This window comes from Natrix helvetica (assembly GCF_964273705.1).
Source record: "Natrix helvetica genome assembly, chromosome: 6".
Lineage (NCBI taxonomy): Eukaryota > Metazoa > Chordata > Lepidosauria > Squamata > Natricidae > Natrix > Natrix helvetica.
In genome coordinates, this window is record NC_138553.1 from 77,692,165 (window position 1) to 77,714,646 (window position 22,482).

A 22,482-nucleotide genomic window follows, 5' to 3' on the forward strand; every position below is an offset into this window, starting at 1 on the left:
CATCCATGTCTGTGCATCCATCCATCCATATCTGTCTGTCTCTGTGTCCATCCATCCATCCCTGTTTGTTCGTCCGTCCGTCCATCCATCCATCCATCTCACCAAAGGCCACTCAAGAGTTGATGGGTCTTAAGCCACCTTTTGACAATTGGCCACAGGCCTGTTGGCTGCTTCATGCTCTGAATAGATGCTGCTCTGTTGTTTGTCTCAAGGAATAATCTCCCTTGTTGTTGTTGTTTTCTGTCTTTAGTCTGCGATCAGATCTCTTGTAAAGTGCCCCCCATACCTCACTGCGAAGATGGTCTCCGACTGATCCAGACAAATCCTGGAGGATGTCGGCCTGATTATGCTTGCGGTAATATTCTTTGCAACCACCAAATGCTGGGATGACTTCCTAACGTCTCTCCTATTTGGCATCTGCGATACGTTTTCTATTTCACCTTCTTTCCCCATTTCCTATAACACAGGGGACGGGGGGGGGGGACAGACACCTCTCCTGCTAACTATTTGGGTTTTCTGATTTGATGGGCAGTCTGCAAAAAGGAAGAATGCGAGTCAAAGCCCACCCCGATCTGCCCACCACACCGTAAACTGACTTGGGTGAAGACTCAGTGCTGCGACGAATTTCAATGTGTTTGTAGCTGTAACAATTCAACGGTGACCTGCCCACCGGGTTATCTCTCATCGTCTGTCACCAATGATTGTGATTGCACATCTACTACATGCATTCCTGATCAGGTAAAAACCAAATAAACAACAACAACAACAACATCAACTCCAGTCCTTTCCATGGTCCATATCTGTCAATCCCCTCCCAAACATCAGATTTTCCTTCCATTCTTTGTAAACAATCCCCAGGATTGTGGGTCAGTAGCAGCTGATTTGAGATCTTGCAAACTCATGACGGTCTCGTCTTGTTTATACGGCGGGCTCTTTTTCAAATGATTTTGATTTTTTTCCCAATAATTTGTGGGTCTTTTTTGTGCCCCAATTCTATATGCCTTCGCTTCATGGTCTTTCCTGTGATTTTTACTTTGTCTGGGATGGAATTCTTTGACTTCCTTGCTATTCAAAGCAGCCTGAGCATCAAGATCTATTCAAGTGTGGTCAAGCTACCTTCCTCTCTAAAATCATAATCGAACTGTCTTCCTGGATCAGATTCAGAGGTGGTATTCAGTCATTTCGGAGCGGTTCACCCGAATTGGTAGCAGAAATCACTGGTGGCCCTGCCCACCTGCCCCGGCTCTATGCTGTCCTATTTTAGCACATTTTTAGGGTGGTTACATGCGCGGCGGGTGTGTGTGTGATCGAAGCGCATGCACAGAAGGCCGGGCGCAAGTGTGGAAGGGGTGCATACGGGCACTCGCACAGTGAACCAGTGGTAACAAAATGTGAAAGCCACCGCTGAACAGATTGCTTTAAAATGGGTATACTTCGGTGGGGCACATTGGTGGGGTATACTTCCTCTGAGTAGGGAGATAGGCCGTGAGCGTATCTGATCGTTTTGTAAGGCAAACAAGTGACAATTGTATTAAAAAAGGACTTTGTTGTTTAAAGTCTTTAGGTTTAGGAGGAGTGGCAGAACCTGGGGGAGGGGGGAGTCAAAAGAGGGATCAGTCTAGAATCCCTACGTAGCCACAAGAGAACTAGTTTCAGCCCTCCTTAGGTGCCGTTGACCCTTATCTAATTCCAAGCAGGTGCTGACTGTTGGTCGAGAAGATTTCTTTTAGAAATAAATCAGTTTAATTGGGCCTTCAGCGGTCAATTTGATCTTTCATGCCTGACATTAGGGAAAGCTTTTAAAAAATGTTTTCTCCAGAGGTGGGAAATATTGGCACATTTAAATTGAGCATTTTTAAAGCTGTAGCTATCATTGCCAATATAACATAATAATCTGAAATGGTATAGGGTTTCCTGTCTGAGTAGGGGTTGGACTAGAAGACCTCTAAGGTCTCTTCCAACTCTCTTCTCTCCTCCTCTACTCTCCTCTGTTCTATTCTCTCTTCTCTTCTCTTCTCTCCTCTATTCTAGTCTATTCTGTTCTCTATTCTCTCTTCTCTTCTCTTCTCTTCTCTTCTCTTCTCTTCTCTTCTCTTCTCTTCTGTATTCTATTCTCCTATCCTATCCCATTTATTCTCTATTCTATTCTCTGTTCTCTATATTCTCTGTTCTATTCTATTCAATCCTCCCCTCCCCTCTTCTGTTCTATTCTCTTCTATTCTCTCTTCTCTTCTCTTCTCTTCTCTTCTCTTCTCTTACTCTATTTATTCTCTACTCTATTCTCTCTTCTCTTCTCTATTCTATTCTGTTCTGTTCTGTTCTATTCAATCCTATCCTATCATCTCTGCCCCTCCCCTCCCCTCTTCTGTTCTGTTCTATTCTCTATTCTATTCTCCTGTCCTATTCTATCCTATCCTCTGTTCTATTCTATTCTGTTTTTGTTCTGTTCTATTCTATTCAATCCTATCTTCTCCTCTCCTCTCCTCTCCTCTCCTCTCCTCTCCTCTCCTCTCCTCTCCTCCCCTCTTTCTCTTTCTCTTTCTCTTTCTCTTTCTCTTTCTCTTCTCTTCTCTTCTCTTCTCTTCTCTTCTCTTCTCTTCTCTTCTCTTCTCTTCTATGGATGGTTGAAGCGAAGCATGCCGCCAGAACTCCAGGAGATGAAATGAAACTATTTCTCATTCTTGGCAGGTGTGCGTCCACCGCAACATTGTCTACCCTCTTGGCATGACCTGGGAGGAAGGCTGTAAGGAATGTTCTTGCACCAACATGAAAGATGCAGTCACAGGACTCCGAATTACAGAATGTCTGGAGAAAGGATGCAGTATGTCCTGCCCAGCGGTAGGTAAAGTTCCCAAATATTGTTTAGAATAAAATAAAGTTTTTTTTTTAAATCTAGTTGGACTCTTCCAAGGTAACAGTGAGTGGGGGTGGGTGGGTGGGGATGACACAAGGACACCTTGTCTTCAACTGGTTAGTACTTGAAGACCAGGGAATCTTAGGGCTAGTAAATCCATATGTTGGTAGTCCTCCCCCAGAATTTATGCGGATAAGCAAGACACTTGTTAAATGAGTTTTGACCCATTTAATGACCTTTCCTGCCACCTTTGTTAAGTGAATCTGTACAAATATCAGACTTGAATGGTGGGAAATGGAAAGCTAAGATCCCGTTGATTTGCATTATCCTGAAAATATCACCTTTTATCAATTAATACTTTAAAAAAAAAGTTTTGTAGCGTTAGAAAGGTGAGGAAATCCTGCTAAAGTAGCTTTCTCGTCGATTCTGACTTTAAACCCCTGAAGTTCCTCACTTCTGCTAGTGATCCCTATTTGATAATACACGCAGTCCTTGACTTACAACCAGAACTGAGCCCAAGATTCATGTGACTAAGGGAGACATTTGTTAAGTGAAGTTTTGCCCCAGTTTGCGACTTTCCTTGCCACAGTTGTTAAGTGAATCACTGCAGTTGTCAAGTCAGTATTCCAGCTGTTAAGTGAATCTGACTTCCCCATTGACTTTGCTTGTCAGAAGGTCGCAAAAGGGGATCACGTGACCCCGGGGACATGCAGCCGTCATAAATGTGAGTCAGTTGTCAAGCATGAGCACGGCGATGCTACAATGATCATAAGTGTGAAAAATTATCATGTACCTTTTGTCAGGGCCGTTACAGTTCGGCGGTTCAAATCCCTAGTAGAGGGTCTCCTGCGTGAGCATGGGGTTGGACTAGATGACCTCCAAGGTCCCTTCCAACTCTGTTACTGTTACCGTTTCTTCTTCTTAGCTTAAATATTTTTTTCACATGGTTTTAATTCCCCGCTCAGACCAAACTGTGGAAAAAGAATTAGACCTGCTTATTTCCTCAGTTGTGCGGTAACACATCACAAAATGCTGCTGTACATAAAGGCTGTTGGTGAGGTTATAAAATATGATATTAATAGCTTGACTGACAATAATAAAAAAATAATTTTAGTTTGGCTTCTGTTGTATTCAAGGCCAATTGCCAGTTACAAGTGTGTGTGTGTGCGTGTGTGTATGAGAGAGAGTGGGGGGGGAGGGAGGGGGGAAGAAGAGAGAGAGAAAGATAGAGAGAGAGGGAGGAAGGGAAGGAAGGAGAGAGAAGGAGAGGGAGACGGGGAAGGAAGGAGAGGGAGAGAGAGACAGAGAGAGGAGGGAGGGAGGGATTATATATATATATATATATATATATATATAAAATATATACACATACATACATACACATATACATATACACATATACACATACATATACATATACATATATATGTTGTATTTGTACTGATAAATAAATAAAGGGAGACTATATATATATATATATATATATATATATATATATATATATATATATATATATATATATATATATTCGTAGATTTTCACCAGTGTAGGTATGCTAGTCTTGTTGTATTCGGGTTTTTTCCCATGTAAGATTGAGATTGTCTTGGAAACATTTCGGCGAGGTCTCATTCGCCATCTTCAGGCTGGGTTTTGGGCTTAAAGCATGGTCGGAGCTGCCGCCTTTCTATAAATCTTGGTGGGGGGGTGTGGAGTGCTGGCTTTGTTTCAGTAAATGGAATGATTGGTCGTGTGGTTGTATCGTGATTGGTAGATTGGTGCTGATTGGTGCTGGCTGTGTGTCCATTGTTGTTTTGTGTTGTAACGGCCTGGGTGGTGGGTGGGGCTCATTTGTTGACTAGGGCTGATTTCCAGATGTCTGGTAGGCGGGAGGTATTGTCACGTTTAGATAGATGATAGATAGATAGATAGATAGATAGATAGATAGATAGATAGATAGATGATAGATAGATAGATAGATAGATAGATAGATAGATAGATACAGGCGATAGTGTAGGAGAATATTGACTTGCCACCTGCTCTTCCGGTTTGACCGGAAGACCAGTTGGCCAGCCGCTAGAACCCGGAAGAGCAACAGGCGACAGCTTGCATGCCCAGAGAGATGACTCTGCATGCCACTTCCAGCACATGTGCCATAGGTTTACCTTCACGTAACTAGATCATTTACACAATGCAAATATCAAAATGGGCATACAACAGAATTCAATCGTCCTGCAATTTGGTGTATGTGTGTGTGTGTATAGAGGTTAGACAAAGACAAGCACAGCTGTGTAGAATCTGTGACAAATTTAATTTGCAATATGGAAAAATAAACAGTGGGACGAAATTGTCACTCACAGCTTTGCTCGTCCGTACCGGAAAGCTGGAGCAAAGCTGGAGCAAAGCAGCTGATAAAATAGAACCCAACAAAAATGCAGTTCTTTTCCTGAATTTCAGGAATACCCATCTCACTGGCTAATAACAGGGCAAACTTAGGGAAGTCAGTAACCTTGTCTCTTTGGTGAGGCGGGTCGTAAAATCTGAGCACAATCCCTCGTGTTTCATGCTGATGGTTTTCTTTTGAAGTAGGAAAGCTTGTCCTTCCCCATGTGTTCGACATGAAGATAAAAAGGGCTTGTTATGAGAATCCATAAAAATTTCAAGAAGATGGGATTTTTAAGGGCTTGTGCAAATGCTATTTTTAAAGTGCCTATTTTAAAGACGTTGAAAGCTTTCGAACATGAAACAGTAAGCATTTGCAACCGTTCTGAAATATAGCTGCCATGTCCCATAGTTGGGAGCACATCCCAAGATGAATGGCTTGGTGCTGCTATGTCCAGATTGGAGAAGGGAGAAATATCGACCAGATGATGGCCTGATAGCCTCCTGTGATGTGCACTTTATGATCTAAAGTTTGATGATCTTATTGTCAAGTAACACCCACAAACGAAAGAAGACTCCGACGCTTGAGTTTCCTCAAAAGTTCCATTTTATTAGAGATATCATATTGGCACATCTGGGAAAAGCCGAATCTGAAACCTACCAGGTTTCCCCCACCCAAGCCCCTGCCCAGCACCCACATGTCCATCCCATGCTCCAATCAGGCACTGTCCAAAACTGGAGATGCTCCCCAGTCACACCAGTCCAGGTGCAGAGCAAGACATCCTTGACTCTCTGAGAAAGGAATGTTATTTTGACTATACCTCCCATACTCCATAGAATCCCCCCTCCCAGTTTCCCACAGCAATAAATGTGGCAGGCCTGAAGGTCCAATGCAAAAGATGGCTTCCAGGTCTGACACTTATTTTGGCGTAAATATGGTCTTAGCTATTGCGCCTGCCTCCGATAAACTTGTCATTTAGAACATAGAATAATAGGGTTGGAAAGGGACTCTTGGAGATCTTCTAACCAAGGGGTCGGCAAACTTAAACACTCAAAGAGCCATTTGGACCCGTTTCCCACAGAAAGGAAAACACCGGGAGCCACAAAGTTCCTAACCGGGAGCCCCCTGTTCAATTCTGGAGCTGACCGGAAGTTCAGTTGCCACACCATAGAGTCTCCTCCTAGCGCGGCATCCTTTTTCCTCTACCTGTCCTAACCAAAAGCCCTATCAATGGTGGAGACGACCGGAAAACCCTCCCCTTGCCATAGAGTCTTCTCCTGGTGCTTCTCTCCCCCCTCCCCCCCCCACTGGAAGCTCCTCTCAAAATTGTGGCGTCGACCGTTGACGGAGCCGCAGCAGAGGGAGGAAAGAGCCACATGTGGCTCCAGAGCCGCAGTTTGCTGACCCCTGTTCTAACCCAGCCCCCTGCTCAAACCATATACTCATGGTGGTGAACCTATGTCACCTGTGCCACAGGTGGCACACAGAGCCATTTGTTAAGGCACACAAGGCGTTGCCCTATCAGCTCCAGTGTGCATGCTCCAGTGTGCATGACTTCACCTTTCTTTTTTGGCCATATTTTGCCCTCTGGAAGCTTTCCTGAAGCATCCGGTGGGCCTCCCGGGGGGACGGGGAGCCTGTTTTTGCCCTCCCCAGATTGTTACAAAGCCTCTGGAGCCTGGGGAAGGGCGAAAAACGGGTCCATCATGAGCCAAAAGCGGGGGGGAGGCCAGGAGTTGCACATGCATGGGCGGGGAAACATATGTGCATGCACGCACAGGGGTGGGCACGCCCACGCACGACCCCTCCCCCCGCGCTCCCCCCGCTTTTGGCACACAATGGGAAAAAGGTTAGCCATCCCTGCCATATATCATTCTGGAAAATAGTTGTCCAATCTCTTCTTAAAAGCCTGCATTGATGGAGCACCCACAGCTTCTGGAAGCAAGGCGTTCCACTGACGAATTCTTCTCACGGTCAGGAAATGTCTCCTTAGTTAGGACTCCAGGGTCCCTTCCAACTCGGCTATTCGGCGATTTCTCTCAACGTTATGGACCTGACCTTCCTGGAGAGGATTCTTCCTTGTCTGTCATGAAATCCACAGGCCAGCAGGTGCCGCTGTTGCCACTGACTTCGCGGGGGAACGTAGGGCCCCCCTTCAGAACGAGATGCCTCTATGGCGACATCAGGAAAGATTTAAGGCTGTGAAAAAAGCGGGACGTCCTTCCAAAAAATAACAAGAACATTTCCCCTGTTTTGGATGATTGGGTAAATGCTACAAGTGGTAATCAAATAAGGGGATTAGGTTGCCACTAGTTAAAAGCATTCATTTCTCGGGCATTTTTATTTATTTTTTGTTTCTGTGAAGAAAGGATCTCTTTTGAGTATGACCTTCCTCTATACAGGATCACACACAGCTCTTTTAAAGGGCACACTTTCATTAAACACAATATAATTGATATTATATGGAATAGAATCAAATAAACATTGAAAATGCTTCATCAAGGGGTGGACTTTGGGCCAGTTGGGGTCGCGCATAGCCCAAGCGTCCTCACAGGGTCGTTGGGATGGGAAATATAGGAGGAAGAGGAAAGTGTGTTGGATAAGTTTGCCCAAGACCTCATTTATTAAATTTCTAGGTAGAATACAATTTAATTCAAAACGCCACAGGTTTGAATGGCTATATAGATTGTTCCAAGGAAGAACCGGCCTTTCCACTGTTTGCTTGTTCTCACTGTCGAGAAATTTCTTCTTAGTTCTAGCTTGCTTCTCTCCTTGATTAGTTTCCATCCATTGTTTCTCGTCCTATCCTTCAGGTGCTTTGGGGTAGGTTGACCTCCCTCTTCTTTGTGGCAACTTCTCAAATATTGAAACACTAGCTGATCACTTGCTTGTTGTCCGGATATTTATTTATAGGGAGGGGGGGAATGTCCGGACTGAACGTAATTTCTAATGTTTGGTTTTTCCCCCTTACAGAGGGAGCCAACTTGTGGAGTACTTAAAGCTGTTACCATGGCAACTCCACAGCACTGTACAGTAGAAGCCATTTTATGGCTGTACAGTAGAAGCCATTTGAAGGCACAACAGGCTGTATCGTAACAGAACACACATCCTGAGGGATGTTCAGGGTAACCCCCACATTATTTGTTTCCACAGAGTAAGTCATCTGTGTATCAAGTTTGGCTGAAATTGCTCAAGGCATTCCAAAGTAATGCTGGAACGAACGAACACACACACACACACACACACACACACACACACCTAGATAGATTGCTATCACGCATCCCCTAGTCCCCCATTTCACTTGACTAGACAAACCCAACTCCTGCAACCGTTCTTTGTATGCTTTAGCCTTCAATCCACCAATCATCTTCTGATTCTGATTCTGTTGGAAAGTTTTAGGAATTTAGGCTACTCATCCCAGATTTAATTATATTAGCCGGGCTCTGATTTTTCTGGGGATCGGTTTGCTACAAGAGTTCTGATATCTACCACAGTCAAGTCAATGCAATTTACATCTCTCTCTCTCTCTCTCTCTCTCTCTCTCTCTCTCTCTCTCTCTCTCTCTCTCTCTCTCTCTCTCTCTCCTCCCTCCCTCCCTCCCTCCCTCCCTCCCTCTCTCTCTCTCTCTCTCTCTCTGCAAAGTGAGTGACATAAATAAAGTTCATGATTTTGTTTTTTAAAATACGCCCTTCATAGTTTTCATGTAAGGTTACAGATGAGCTCCCTTGTGCTTCTAATTAGGACCCGGCAAAACAACCCCCCCTCCCCAGCTTATAATATTTATATTCCCCTAAATACCGCTGTTCTCTGGGTGACTTACAGGAATAATTTAAAACCGTAAAACAGAATTGTGAAGCCTGAAATAGAAAGAAAAGCCACCAGTTAAGGGAACGAACGACCCTGTTAGTGCGGCAAACGTTTTAATAAGCAGGAACAGATTTTAAGATTGCCTGGGAAAATATTTTGCGCTCCAAAAAATTGGAGGTGTCACGCTTGCTTCTGGGGAAGTTCGTCCTCCAACTGTTTAATGAGGAAGAAAGGAAGTAGTTAGGATTCTCAAGGGTATGAATTACATCTGGGTGGTCCTTGAATTACAACCGTTTGTTTAGTGACCGCTTGAAATTACAGGGCCACTGAAATAAGTTACGACCATTTTTTGCACACTTGAGACTGTTGTAGCATCCCCGTGGTCATGTGATCAAAATTCAGTTGCTTGGCAACCAGCATGTATTTATGAGAGTTATAATATCCTGGGGTTATTTTGGGGTTATATTTCCCCCCAAAATAAGACCAGGTCTTATATTAATTTTTGTTCCAAAAGACACATTAGGTTTTATTTTGGGGAAAACATGGTACTAAATGCATCTGTCCGACTGACAATCTTAACTGGGGCTTATTTTGGGGGTAGGGATTATATTACGAGCATCCTGAAAAAAAATCTCTGTCTGTCTGGTCCAAGATTGTTTTCCCTTGGTTCCGCTTCTGAATTATTGACTTTAACCTGTTGGACAATCTGAACTATTAAATTGGGCATCTTTAAATTTACCTAAATTGAGGACTGTGAATGGGACAGTGGTGGGTTCCGGATCCCGGTGCAACTGGTACGGTGCAACAGGGCTGGGCGTCCACCACATGAATGTGTGCATGCATACTTATCGCCTGTACGCCTCCGCAATGCTCCAGCTGCTCAATGAAGCATTTCCGTGAGCGGCTGCGGAAGGGTCTAACAGCCCAAATACAGGTAAGGAGCGCGGGCAGGTGGCTGGGCCCTCCGGAACACCGTTCCGGAATGGTACTTGGTGCACCAGCAGGCACTGGTACGCCCATACCAGGGCACACCGGTCGTATCTCACCACTGGAACAGGGGCAGTTTAGTGCAGCCCCTGGTCCATGGCTGTATTCCACCACCTGGTGTATTCCACTACTAGCAGCCCCTCTTTCTCCTGCTACGAGCCATAGAATCCTCTGTTTAACAGAGGTTGAGGGGGCTTGATTCCATTGTTGCGCTTGCCTTTTTGCGTCGAAATCACCACCGACGTGTCGGAGAAGCAGCGGCTAGCAGTGGTGGCCATTTTAAGCTGCCGGCAACAGAACACCTTGTGGTGGCCATTTTGAAGAGCCCTCGTGGCATGCGTTGCGATCGACTCACAGATTGCTTGCTGGGATTAGGCCTGGAGAGCTCGGAGCGCGTGAGAGAGGCAGAGATCGCCCGCACATGTGCACGGATTCTTGAGGAAAGCAATTTAAAGGGATGTGAGTGGGGTGAGTTGCAAGCCTCAGCCATGCCTTCCACTAGCCCGGACAGAGAGAGTGACCCTTCTAAGGATAGGCCCCCTTGCTATAATGATACTAGGGCTTATTTTCTAGTTGGGGCTTATTTTCAGGGAAACCTGGTATGCGATTGGCATTTGTAACCTTCAGAGCTGGTTTCCAACGACGGAGTCAATGGGGGAAGCCAGGTTACAACAGGTTGCTTAGTGACTTTTCAAAGTTACAACAGCACTGGAAAAAAAATGACTTATGACCATTTTTCCCAGTTATAACTGTTAGAGCATCCTGATGGTCGTGTGATCAAAATTCAGACCCTGGCAACTGACTCATTTATGACGGCTGCAATGTCCTGGGGTCATGGGGTCCCCTTTTGCGACCTTCTGATCAACAAGGTCAATGGGAAAATCAGATCCACTTAACTAATGTGTTACTAACTTAACAGTGGCAGTGATTAACAAACGTGGCAAGGAAAGTCATAAAATGGGGCCACACTCAACCGATTTCTTACTTAGCGGCATGCATTTGGGGCTCAATTGTGGTCCCACATTAAGGGCCGCCTGTAATATATTATACGAGAAAAGTTATACATGCTTGACTTTTGTTGCGGTGGTGTCTTTCATGTTTTGAAGGGATATAAGTACGTCAACAGAGAAGGAGCATGCTGTGGAAAATGTCTCAGAACCATGTGCCAAGATACACCTCTTTGGTCTCGAGGAGATGAAGACATCGTTTGGCATAACGTAAGGCCATGATGGTGAACTTATGGCATGCTTTCCGCGGGTGGAATGCAGAGACCCGTCGGCCCAGCTCAGCTCCACCATGCATGTGTGCACGCCTCCCGCCATTTAGCTGATTTTTGGGTCTCTGCCGTGCATGCGCAGGGGGGTGGGGGAACATGGGGGGGCAGCGTTCCCCCCTGAGGCCTATTTTTGGTCCCAGAAGGCTGGAGGGAGGCCTACTAGGCCCAAAATGAGGTATGGGGGGGTGCAATGCCCCCCATGAAGCCCGTTTTGGTCCCAGAAGGCGGTAGGGAGGCCTACTAGGCCCAAATGAGGTATGGGGGGTGCAGTGCCCCCCTGAAGGACGATTTGGTCCCAGAAGACGGTAGGGAGGCTTACTAGGCCCAAATAGGGTATGAGGTGTGCAGTGCCCCCCTGAAGCACATTTTGGTCCTAGAAGGCGGTAGGGAGGCTTACTCGGCCCAAAATGGGGCACAGGGGTTGCGGTGACCACCCACACCACATTTTTTGGTCCCAGAAGGCTGTAGGGAGGCCTACTAGGCTGCAAACAGGACACAGAAGTTTGTGCATGCATGCACAGGGAGGAGCACAAGGGGCATGTTGCGCATGCATTGCATAATTGATCTGGGCGCACATACTGTGCATGTGCACTTTCGGACGACAATGAAAAGGTTAGCCATCACTGACATAAGGCATCGTGGTGAGGCAGGATGGGCATTCCTGCTATCCTTGAGCAGACAGTCTTCCCTTCCGGTGAAGACTAGATGGAAAGAAGCACTTAAGCCATGAATTGTAAGAGCTGCACAGAGCTTCAAGGACCACTTCGTTTCAACAACATTTAAGTTGAAGCACCCCTTGAAGTGGCTCTTCGGTGTGGCGCAGCCTCCACGGTTAAACCCTGGCGGAACTGAGATCTGGATTTCAGGAGTAACTTGGTCACGCGCTCAGCTGAAATATGATGGCATCCTTTCCACAGTCAGCTTGGAAGGATTTCTGTCCTTTCCTTTCACAGACGGGAAGAAGAGAGCGCCCAGTATCAGAGGATCATAGAATGATAGGGGTGGAAGGGAGTTTGGAGGTCTTCTCGTCCAACTCCCTGCCCAAGGCAGGAATCTTATGCTATCTAGAATAGGAATAAGGCAGTAATGGTATCCTCTTATCTTCACGACCGATTCAGTAGCGTTGGCTGTTTTAGCAACTGCGGCACAGGGTTGCACGTTGCAACTCCCTAGAGTAAATTTAATACTGCTTGGCTTTATCTGCTGTGAAAAGAAACAGGGGAGAGATCACCCATAGGCAAGGCATTTTCTTACAATCCTAATAACTCCCTCCATCTTTGTATTTTTCTTTCTTTCTTGCGGTTGATCCAAGGATATCAGAAGCCATCAAGAGCCCAAAGGAACCAGTAGAATCATAAAGGCCAGATTCTAGTAAAGAATATCTCCTCCCGTTTTATGACCCTGTAATCCCTTAATTCCAGGTAGACTGGATGGAGGTGAGCATTTACTGGCCGGATGCCCTTCCTGATGCCACTTGGGGCTCACAGCAAAAAAAAAAAAATCTTTGCACTCTAGAAGAGAAACATCGGCTGCTACCTAGGATTGAACTCTCAACCTTCTGAGTGGGAGGCAAGCGCCTTCACTGCTAGGCCCCCAATGCCGCTCTTAGCAGAGAATACCTACTTGGATATTATTCTTTTGCACTCCTGTAGAACAGAAGAAGGGACGTGGTGGCTCACTGGCTAGGATGCTGAGTGTGTCGATCAGAAAGGTCGGCAGTTCAAATCCCTAACGCCATGTAACGGTGTGAGCTCCCGTTACTTGTCCCAGTTTTTGCCAACCTAGCAGTTCGAAAGCATGTAAAAATGCAAGTAGAAAAATAGGAACCACCTTTGGTGGGAAGGTAACAGCGTTCCATGCGCCTTTGGCGTTGAGTCATGCCGGCCACATGACCACAGAGATGTCTTTGGACAGCTCTGGCTCTTCGGACTTGAAACGGAGATGAGCACCGCCCCCTAGAGTCAGGAACGATTAGCACATATATGCGAGGTGAACCTTTACTTTTACCTTTAGAACAGAAGAAAGCTACTGCAATTGCTTTCTAGTTTTTTCCCCAAGCCTTACAAATGGGAGAGATTTACAAATAGGATAAGGGGAACTGTTTAGTTTTATTCACACTGCTCTACCTTGGGGGCGAGGAAAGTCATGTTCTGCTTCATAGGGGAACATCATGCACATGTCTTCCCTGAACAAGTTATCAAGAAAGGATGGTCTTTGGGCTGCCTAAACCCTTCTGTTGTCCTACATTCCTAGGTTGGCTCCGAATGGACGTTTCCGGATGCTCCCTGCGTCATCAAAAAATGTGTCCGTGTGAATGAGGAGGTCTTTATCCAGACCAGGAATGTGTCATGCCAACCAAGGGAGCCAATCAGTTGCCCGTTTGCCACAGAGATGCGCTGTGACCAGAGATCCGGATGCTGCCCTTCCTGTCGGTGTGGTAAGAACTGGTCCATTCAGAAGAAGACATACCTTCTTGCACCATCTTGAGATGTTTGCAATCGAACTTAAATGTGACACTTTAGATAGGACACCTATAGAAGACATTCTGGTGTTTGTGAGACAGGCTGGGAGAAGTCAGAATTTAATTTTGCTGCTGTAGGGTATTGCAGTGGCAATATCTTTATGTACATATAGATATATATATATGGGAAAAAAAGGCATTGACTTCTGACTCCTTCTGATGCAGTAGAATAATACAATTGTCAGGCATGGTCGCTTTTCCTGGTCGCTGCAGGGGTTAGACATTTGGGTGCTGCCCCACGGAAGCTTTGAACTCCGGGATGGGTGCAAAGTGAGATATTGCTTATTGTCAGATGTGCCTCCTTCAATATCCAAGAAAGAAAAACCTGAACTCCATTTGAATAGAGATAAAGTACTTTTACTAGATATGAATTGAAAGCAGCAAAAGAAAAGCAAGATCTGAGCCAAAAAGGCACGAACATGTACTGTACATATCAAACGTTTCCCAGCACCCTCCCCCTCCAATTACCCCAACCCAATGTTCAATCTGCAACTCCCTAAGGTGTCATGTGGGGTGCATCTTCAAAAGGCCTCTTCCAGTTGGTATGCAAAGATGGTTGACCTTGACCAAACCCAAGCCATCAGCATGCGCAGACGATGACGAGAACAAAACTACCTTCTTAAGTTTTGCACCAGTAATTCCCCCTCCCAAGTACCTCAAACCCCCACCCTGCCCGTTCCTATGGCAGCCGATAGCAAGCAAGCAAAGTAGAGTCTGACATCAGTAATATCAAACCTAAACTTTTTACTTTTATATAATAGTATAAACTAGCGTTTCTATCACAACAAATCGATTCAGAATGTTCAAGTCAGGTAAATTTAGAATTTTCAAATAGCGAGGTAGCCCTTTAGGTATTGCTGCAAGGGTTCCAATTACAATTGGGTTGTTGTTGTTATTATTATTATTATTATTTACTTTATTCATTAAACATGAAACTCAGCCAACTGAACATTCAAAAATGCATCACAAATACCAGTGACTGGTGCTAATGGTTGATACGGTTTGCTGCTAGCGTCCTAGGTATCAACTAAGTACTACCTTTTTCTTCCTTCTCCTCCTCTTCCGCCTTCTCCTTCTCCTTCTCTTCCTCCTCCTCCTCCTCCTCCTCCTCCTCCTCCTCCTCCTCCTCCTCCTCCTCCTCCTCATTATTGTTGTTGTTGTTATTATTGTTGTTGTTATTATTATTATTATTATTATTATTATTATTATTATTATTATTATTATTATTATTATTATTTACTTTATTCATTAAACATGAAACTCAGCCAACTGAACATGCAAAAATGCATTACAAATACCAGTGACTGGTGCTAATGGTTGATACGGTTTGCTGCCAGCGTCCTAGGTCTCAACCAAGGACCTTCTTAAAATATAAGATGTTCCGAGTAGCACAGTTTTTTGCAGTTCCGCTGGTGTTATTGCAGGAAACTGCAATTTATTGATATTATTATTGTTCTTGTTGTTATTTCTTTTATTTGTTAAGCATGAAACTCAGTCAAGTGAACATTTAAAGATGCGTCACAAATTTCATTGACTGGTGCTAACGGTTGATATGGGTTGCTGCCAGCGTGCTAGCTATCAACCAATGGGATGCTGAGGATGAGGATGAGACATTAAAAATGAAGTTGGCATTTTCACTGTCCTGTAGAAGAGTCAGATGCCAATACTTGCAACTTCTCTCTTGCAGAACCTGTGAATGGCTGTATCTTGAATGGTACTGTTCTTGCGGTAAGATTCTAGCCAAACATCTGTTCCATTTGCGTGTATTTATTTATTTATCAAACTTGCATGCTTCCTGTCTTGCCAAGGGCGACTCTAGGCGGATTACAGTTATTGAATGAAATGCAGCATAAAACATTAAAACAATCAATAAAGACCTTAAATTTAAAACTCAATTAAGATAAAAACTAAGCAGGAGAGAGAAGGAAGGAGCAAAGTCCCAAAGGTGATTTTTCAAACGGCATTTGGACTTTCAAGGGCAGAAACCAAGGAAGTCCAGCTGCCTTCTGGAACACCACCGTTAGGACATTCTCTTCCAAGGTAAAATGCTCTTCTTTTATGCTTTGGATGTGATGCTAAGCAAACAATGAATAGATGCAACACTTTTTTCTGATAACCCCGGGAAAAAAAATAAGGTGGAACCCGGCTGAAATCATTTGAAGGACATTCTCTCTGACCGACTGATTTAAAAAAAGGAATTACTGCATTCAGTTTTGGTCACCACGATGTAGAAAAGATGCGGAGACTCTAGAAAGAGTGCAGAGAAGAGCAGCAAAGATGATTAGGGGACTGGAGGCTAAATCATATGAAGAACAGTTGCAGGAACTGGGTATGTCTAGTTTAATAGAAAGAAGGACTAGGGGAGACATGATAGCAGTGTTCCAATATCTCAGGGGTTGCCACAAAGAAGAGGGAGTCAAACTATTCTCCAAGGCACCTGAGGGCAGAACAAGAAGCAATGGGTGGAAACTAATCAAGGAGGGAAGCAACTTAGAACTGTGGAGAAACTTCCTGACAGTTAGAACAATTAATCAATGAAACAACTTGCCTCCAGAAGTTGTGAATGCCCCAACACTGGAAGTCTTTAAGAAGATGTTGGATAGCCATCTGTCTGAAACAGTATAGGGTTTCCTGCATAGGCAGGGGGTTGGACTAGAAGACCTCCAAAGTCCCTTCCAACTCTGCTATTGTATTGTATTGAATTGGCCCAGTGGTGGGATTCAAAAGGTTTTACTTCTGGTTCTGTGGGTGGGGCGGGGATTGGTGGGTGTGGATTGTTGGGCATGGCAGGGGAAGCATACTGCAAAATTCCCATTCCCTCCTTACTCCTGGTGGAAGCATACTGCAAAATCCCCATTCCCTCCTTACTCCTGGGGGGAGGATACTGTAAAATCCCCATTCCCTCCTTACTCCTGGGGGAAGCATACTGCAAAATCCCCATTCCCTCCTTACTCCTGGGGAGAGGATACTGTAAAATCCCCATTCCCTCCTTACTCCTGGGGGAAGCATACTGCAAAATCCCCATTCCCTCCTTACTCCTGGGGGGAGGATACTGTAAAATCCCCATTCCCTCCTTACTCCTGGGGGGAGGATACTGTAAAATCCCCATTCCCTCCTTACTCCTGGGGGGAGGATACTGTAAAATCCCCATTCCCTCCTCACCCCACTAATCTGCTTTCCAGCTCCCTGTTCTCCTGTGCAGGGCAACAGAAAAAGACCCAGCCAATCAGCTGGGACTCCGATCAGCTGGGATTCCAGAGGCAGCGAATAGATGGGGGTGAGGCCAGCCAGAGGTAGCATTTGCCGGTTCCTCGAACTACACAAAAATTCCACTACTGGTTCACCAGAACCGGTTGGAACCGGCTGAATACCACCTCTGATTTGGCCCATTGAAATCCCACTGAGACCAGTGCATTAGGTGAATATTCGCAACTCTTTGGGGTGCGAGGAAGTGATTTCTGCTGAGAAGATTGGTGCTTAACCTGGGGAAGAGAGAGCAGGCAAACTACTTGAGTTAACAATTAATTTGAGCGCATAGCTAACACATGACATGTAGAGTCAAGTGGCTCTTCTAATGCTACTGAGTATCATCAGCCAGATGTTAGGAGGTGTAATTCAGCAATTCTATCAAGAACAACTTTCCTCAGAGATTGTGGGTGCTCCATCACTGGAGGTTTTTAAGAGGAGACTAGGCAGGTCTGGAATGGTATAGGGTAGGGGTGCCCAACTCAAGCCCCGGGGGCCGGATCCAGACCATGGGGTGCTTAGATCTGGCCCTGAGGGCCGCCCTGGGAATAGCGAAGGACCGCTCTGCGGTGCTTCTGCCACTGAAAACAGAGCTTGGGAGGGCTACATGCGGTCTTCCCAAGCTCCATTTTTGCTGGCAGAAGGTTGCAGGAGGCTGTCGCAGCAGAAAACGGAGCTTCGCAAGCAAAGCGCTCAGACTGCCACAAGCACCCCCTGACACGAGTGACGTTGAGCTGGCCACACCCAGCCTGGCCATGCCCACCATGGCCCCTTAAGGTCAAACACAACCCTGATGCGGCCCTCAATGAAATCAAGTTTGACACCCTGGTATGGGATCTCCTGCTTGAGCAGGAGAGTTGGACTAGAAGACCTCTAAGGTCCCTTCCAACTCTGTTATTCTGTTGTTTTGGCTGCAGTCTCCTCCTCTTCCTTTGGTGGATCACAATCTAGGATTTCAGCCTGACTTGGGGACCCCAGGAATTGAACCTGGAAGCTTCTGCTTGGCTGGCTGAGTTACTCGCCCTTGTTATTCTCCTCTTCCCGTAGGATTTTCCTCATTTAACTTTGCAAGAAATGGTGCAGTGGGGATGAAAGGTCCAATCTTGGTGTTTCTCATGATAGGAATGACAACCTAAGGCAGCAAAACATGTTCTCCTTTTCTTTCAGCCAGGGAAACGCATGATGCTGGATGAGTGTACCACTTGCCAATGTACCACACAGCAGGGACTGTACCTGTCATACAAATTGATGTGTGGGAAATTTACCTGTCAACCATGCCCCAAGGTAAGAGGGAACATCATGCTTCAAGGAGCTTTCTTGACTTTGGAGGTTCCGAATTGCAACAGCCTTTGGTCTTTCTACTCTCAGCTCTGTCAGAAAATATGGGATTTAATTTCCAATTAAATCTTTTCATTTGGTGGCCAAAGTATTGGAGATTCTTTCTGTTTGAAAGCCATAACCCACCTGTCAGGCCCCCATCGGAATCGGAGTCTGCGGGGGAAGATGAGCTGGAAAAAGAGCCGACAGAGATTGAGAGGGCAGCTCTGTTGTCCTTGGACAAAACTGGGGAAGGGCAGAGTCAGTCCGGGCAAAGTTTTTCAGGATTAGAAAGGTTTGCAGACAGGGAGGAGCAGGAGAGACAAAGCTCAGGCAAAGAGCAAGGACCACCCCCTCCTGATCCTAGGGCATGGAGAGACGAGAGAAGGTGAGACCAACGTAGACTGGGCCAGCTATGAGGGAGGAAAGTGCCCCACCCCCTTTCACAAGGCACACCTGGGGACTCAGATGTAAGGAGGTGCCAGTGGGAGGGGCATTTGTCAGGAACAAGCGTTGAGTAGGTGGAGCCTTGTGTGCACTTGTTGACGTCTGGAGATTACTGTGTTCTGTCTTGTGGGGTTTGCCAGTGTGCCTGCTTCGCTGAACTTCTTGATCTGGTTACTGTTTGGCTAACCAGGTTTACTGGACTGCTGGCCCTGCTTACTGTTTGGCTAACTTGGCTTACTGGACTACTCACAGCCAGAGCCTTCTGAAGGTGCAGTGTGAGAGCTTCACTCCAGGACTTGTAGTAAACGTGGGGATGTTTGCGGGCACAGCGGGAGCAATAAAGGGGAGTTAGACCTGTCGTCTGGCTGTGTTGCTTTTGTGTCATCACACCACCCAATATACTGTCAGAGTTTGTTGCAGCAATCAAAGCCAGAAAGCGCACACAGGTAACTGATTCAGCAGGATTCATTAACTTCTGTTTATATATAATATAACACATGAAATAAGTACACAGTACCAAAAACTGGTTTTCCAATGTGGTAGTATATACCACATTGTATATAGAATGTAGGCAGAGGAGAGAACAGTTTCAGTTCACAGCAGCAGACTAATTCAGAGCTTTTGTACCAGAGGTGGGTTTCTATTCTTTGGGCGAACCGGTAGTGGTAATTTGGCTGGGGTTGCAGAACCGGCAGTGACTCAGGCTGGCCACGCCCCTGAACCAGTTCCCCAATATCCGCTGCTATTGCTGGCATGTTTTTATTAGCTTTTCATGGTATTTGTGCATGCACAGAACAATTTACAGTGAACTGCACATTCCCGAGCAACGCACGCACAAAGCAAACCGGTACCAATGCTGGTAGGAACCTACCCCTGTTTTGTACAGACTCAGAGCTATAGTACAGATGAACTAAGCCACGCTCAGGCTCCTTGCTGTCTCCTTGTTGCTCACACAGCAAATATTGTTTCAGTTTCCAAACAGCCCTCACTGGCTGACCCAGTTGCCACGTCTCTGCCAGTCATGAACTGACCTATACCAATGTAGTAGTAAGTGATATTCAGAGTGAGCTGTTCCAAAGAGGCGTAAGGCAACCCAGGAGAGCAGATCTCCTTGAGTCATCCCAGCTGCTGCATTTTTTCTCTGATGGTCTCCATGCTGATATCTGCGACCACCTCATATGTGGCAGAACTGTTTCCCAAAGCCCCAGACATTGGGTGAAAGCTGCAGCTGCTTTAAAGACCCCAAGAGAGCTGCTTTCAAGGTCCCCACCTGTTGCAAAGTCTTCTTTCTAAACAAGCCTGGATCCAAAGTTTGCTTGCTTTTGTTGGCACTCATGGACCCCATCAAAAAACAAATAGCATCATAATTTTAGATGCAAAGCAGAGAGGACCTGCTCCAGTTTTATATCCTAGTGTCATTTGACTGCTATTTTCTTGCAAGACTTAATCCAAAGTATTTGACAGAAAGGGACATAAAAGTTAACATTGCACACATGTCCTTGATGTTCAAATAAAATGAGCATGAAGGTTGACCGCAAACTTTGTAATGTCCCCGATGATGTCATGAATGATGGAAAGAAATCAAGCTTTTAATTTGATAATGCCATTAATTAAATTAGTTTTGCCAAGGACCTGCCCCCCCCCCGTTTCTGAATAAACATAGGATTTTGCAGCTGTTTTAGGTTTTAAAAAAAGAACAAGAAGAAAAATGATAAAAACCATCCCTATTTGTGCTGTTTACTTTTCAGATCTCATGGAACTTTGTCACTTAATCCTGCATTTATTCCATTCCTGGTTTAAGCTGGGAGACCAGTGAGATTTAAAACTGGATCTCCCCAATGTTCTTAGCACTGCACCACACTGTCTTTTCCAAGTTGGGCAAATGAGGAGAGAATATAGCCACTTTGTTGTTAAGGGGCATGGTGGCCTAGTGGTTAAGACCCTGGGCTTGTCAACTTAAAGGTTGGCAGTTCTCTTTACCTATTTTTTATTTATTATTTTATAATATTAAATACGAAAATGCAAAAGAAAGTAGTAGAAAAATAAGGGAGGAAAAAGGGAAGGGAAAGTATGGAGCAAAGGGGGAAAAGAAACAAAAAGCATTGACTTCCAAATCCCTTTGGTGCAGCAGAATAAGACAATAGCATCAAACCTCGACTTTTAACTTTTACATAATAATATAAACTATCCATTTCTCTAACAACAAATCTATTAATCAGCAAAACCCAAAATCAAACTTTCATTTCCCCGCCCCCCCCCCCACCTCAAGCACAAAATCCAGTATTGGTTTCCAGGCAGAAACTATATATATATATATATGTATGTATGTATGTATGTATGTATGTATGTATGTATGTATGTATGTATCTGTCTGTGTGTCCGTATATATGTATATGTCTGTCTGTCTGTGTGTCCGTGTGTGTGTCTGTGTGTGTGTGTCTGTGTGTCTGTGTGTGTGTGTCTGTGTGTGTGTGTGCTGGTTTTGTTGTATTCGGGTCTTTTCCCATGTAAGATTGAGATTGTCTTGGTAACGTTTCAGCGAGGTCTCACTCGCCACCTTCAGGCTGGGTTTTGGGCTTAAAGTGTGATCGGAGCTGCCATCTTTCTATAAATCTTGGTGGAGGGTGTGGTGTGGAGTGCTGGCTTTGTTTCAGCAAGTGGAATGATTGGTTGTGTGCTTGTATCATGATTGGTAGATTGGTGCTGATTGGTGCTGGCTGTGTGTCCATTGTTGTTTCGTGTTGTAACGGCCTGGGTGGTGGGTGGGGCTCGTTTGTTGACTAGGGCTGGTTTCCAGATGTCTGGTAGGTGGGAGGTATTGTCACGTTTATTCATATTGTGGGGGTGTTTCTCTATTTCGATAGCTTCATAATTATTCTCTTGTTGAAGTGTTCTGTTTTGGAGATTAACTTGGTTCCTTCAAAATTAATTTCATGTCCTGTAGCTTTAAGGTGCTGGAAAAGGGAGGAGGTTTTTTCTTTTTTTCTTACTGCGTTCTTGTGTTCTGTGATGTGTGAATTTATTCTCTTGTTTGTTTCTCCTATGTATGTTTCAGGGCAGATTTTGCATGCTATTTCGTAGATTCCTTGGTTTTCTAGCTGGATTTTGTCTTTGGGGTTTCTTAAGATGTTGGCGATTTTTTGGTCAGTTTTGAAGGCTGTCTTGATATTGTATTTGTGAAGAATTTTGCTGATTTTATCTGTGGTGTACAACAAGACCAGCATACCTACACCCGTGAAAATCTACAAAAACATCTCTCTCTCTCTCTCTCTCTCTCTCTCTCTCTCTCTCTCTCTCTCTCTCTCTCTCTCTCTCTCTCTCTCTCTCTCTCTCTCTCTCTCTCTCTCTCTCTCTCTCTCTCTCTCTATATATATATATATATATATATATATATATATATATATATATATATATTCTTTGATCAAAGCCGTCAATTTGGCCACCTGTGCTAAACTGAAAGGTTGGTGGTTCGAGACCCAAGCACCACATGGTGGGGTGAGCTCCCGTTCCTTGCCTCACCTCCTGCCAACCTAGCAGTTCAAAAGCATGCAAATGCAAGTAGATAAATAGGAACCACTTTGGTGGGAAGGTGACATCATTCTATGCGCCTCGCTGTACAGTCATTCTGGCCTCATTGACCACGGAAA

At 45.1% G+C, this 22,482-nt stretch overlaps 1 protein-coding gene across 2 annotated transcripts in view; it reads left to right on the forward strand.

The window, feature by feature from the left end:
- Window positions 1-22,482, forward strand: part of VWF (von Willebrand factor) — a 173,055-nt gene that overhangs the window by 132,914 nt on the left and 17,659 nt on the right. For both annotated transcript variants that reach the window (XM_081957932.1, XM_081957933.1), the window contains 7 exons: window positions 251-355; window positions 533-738; window positions 2,689-2,838; window positions 11,135-11,245; window positions 13,558-13,741; window positions 15,513-15,553; window positions 18,239-18,355. In XM_081957932.1, the coding sequence (XP_081814058.1) occupies window positions 251-355; window positions 533-738; window positions 2,689-2,838; window positions 11,135-11,245; window positions 13,558-13,741; window positions 15,513-15,553; window positions 18,239-18,355 (914 nt within the window). The remainder of the gene's footprint in view (window positions 1-250; window positions 356-532; window positions 739-2,688; window positions 2,839-11,134; window positions 11,246-13,557; window positions 13,742-15,512; window positions 15,554-18,238; window positions 18,356-22,482) is intronic.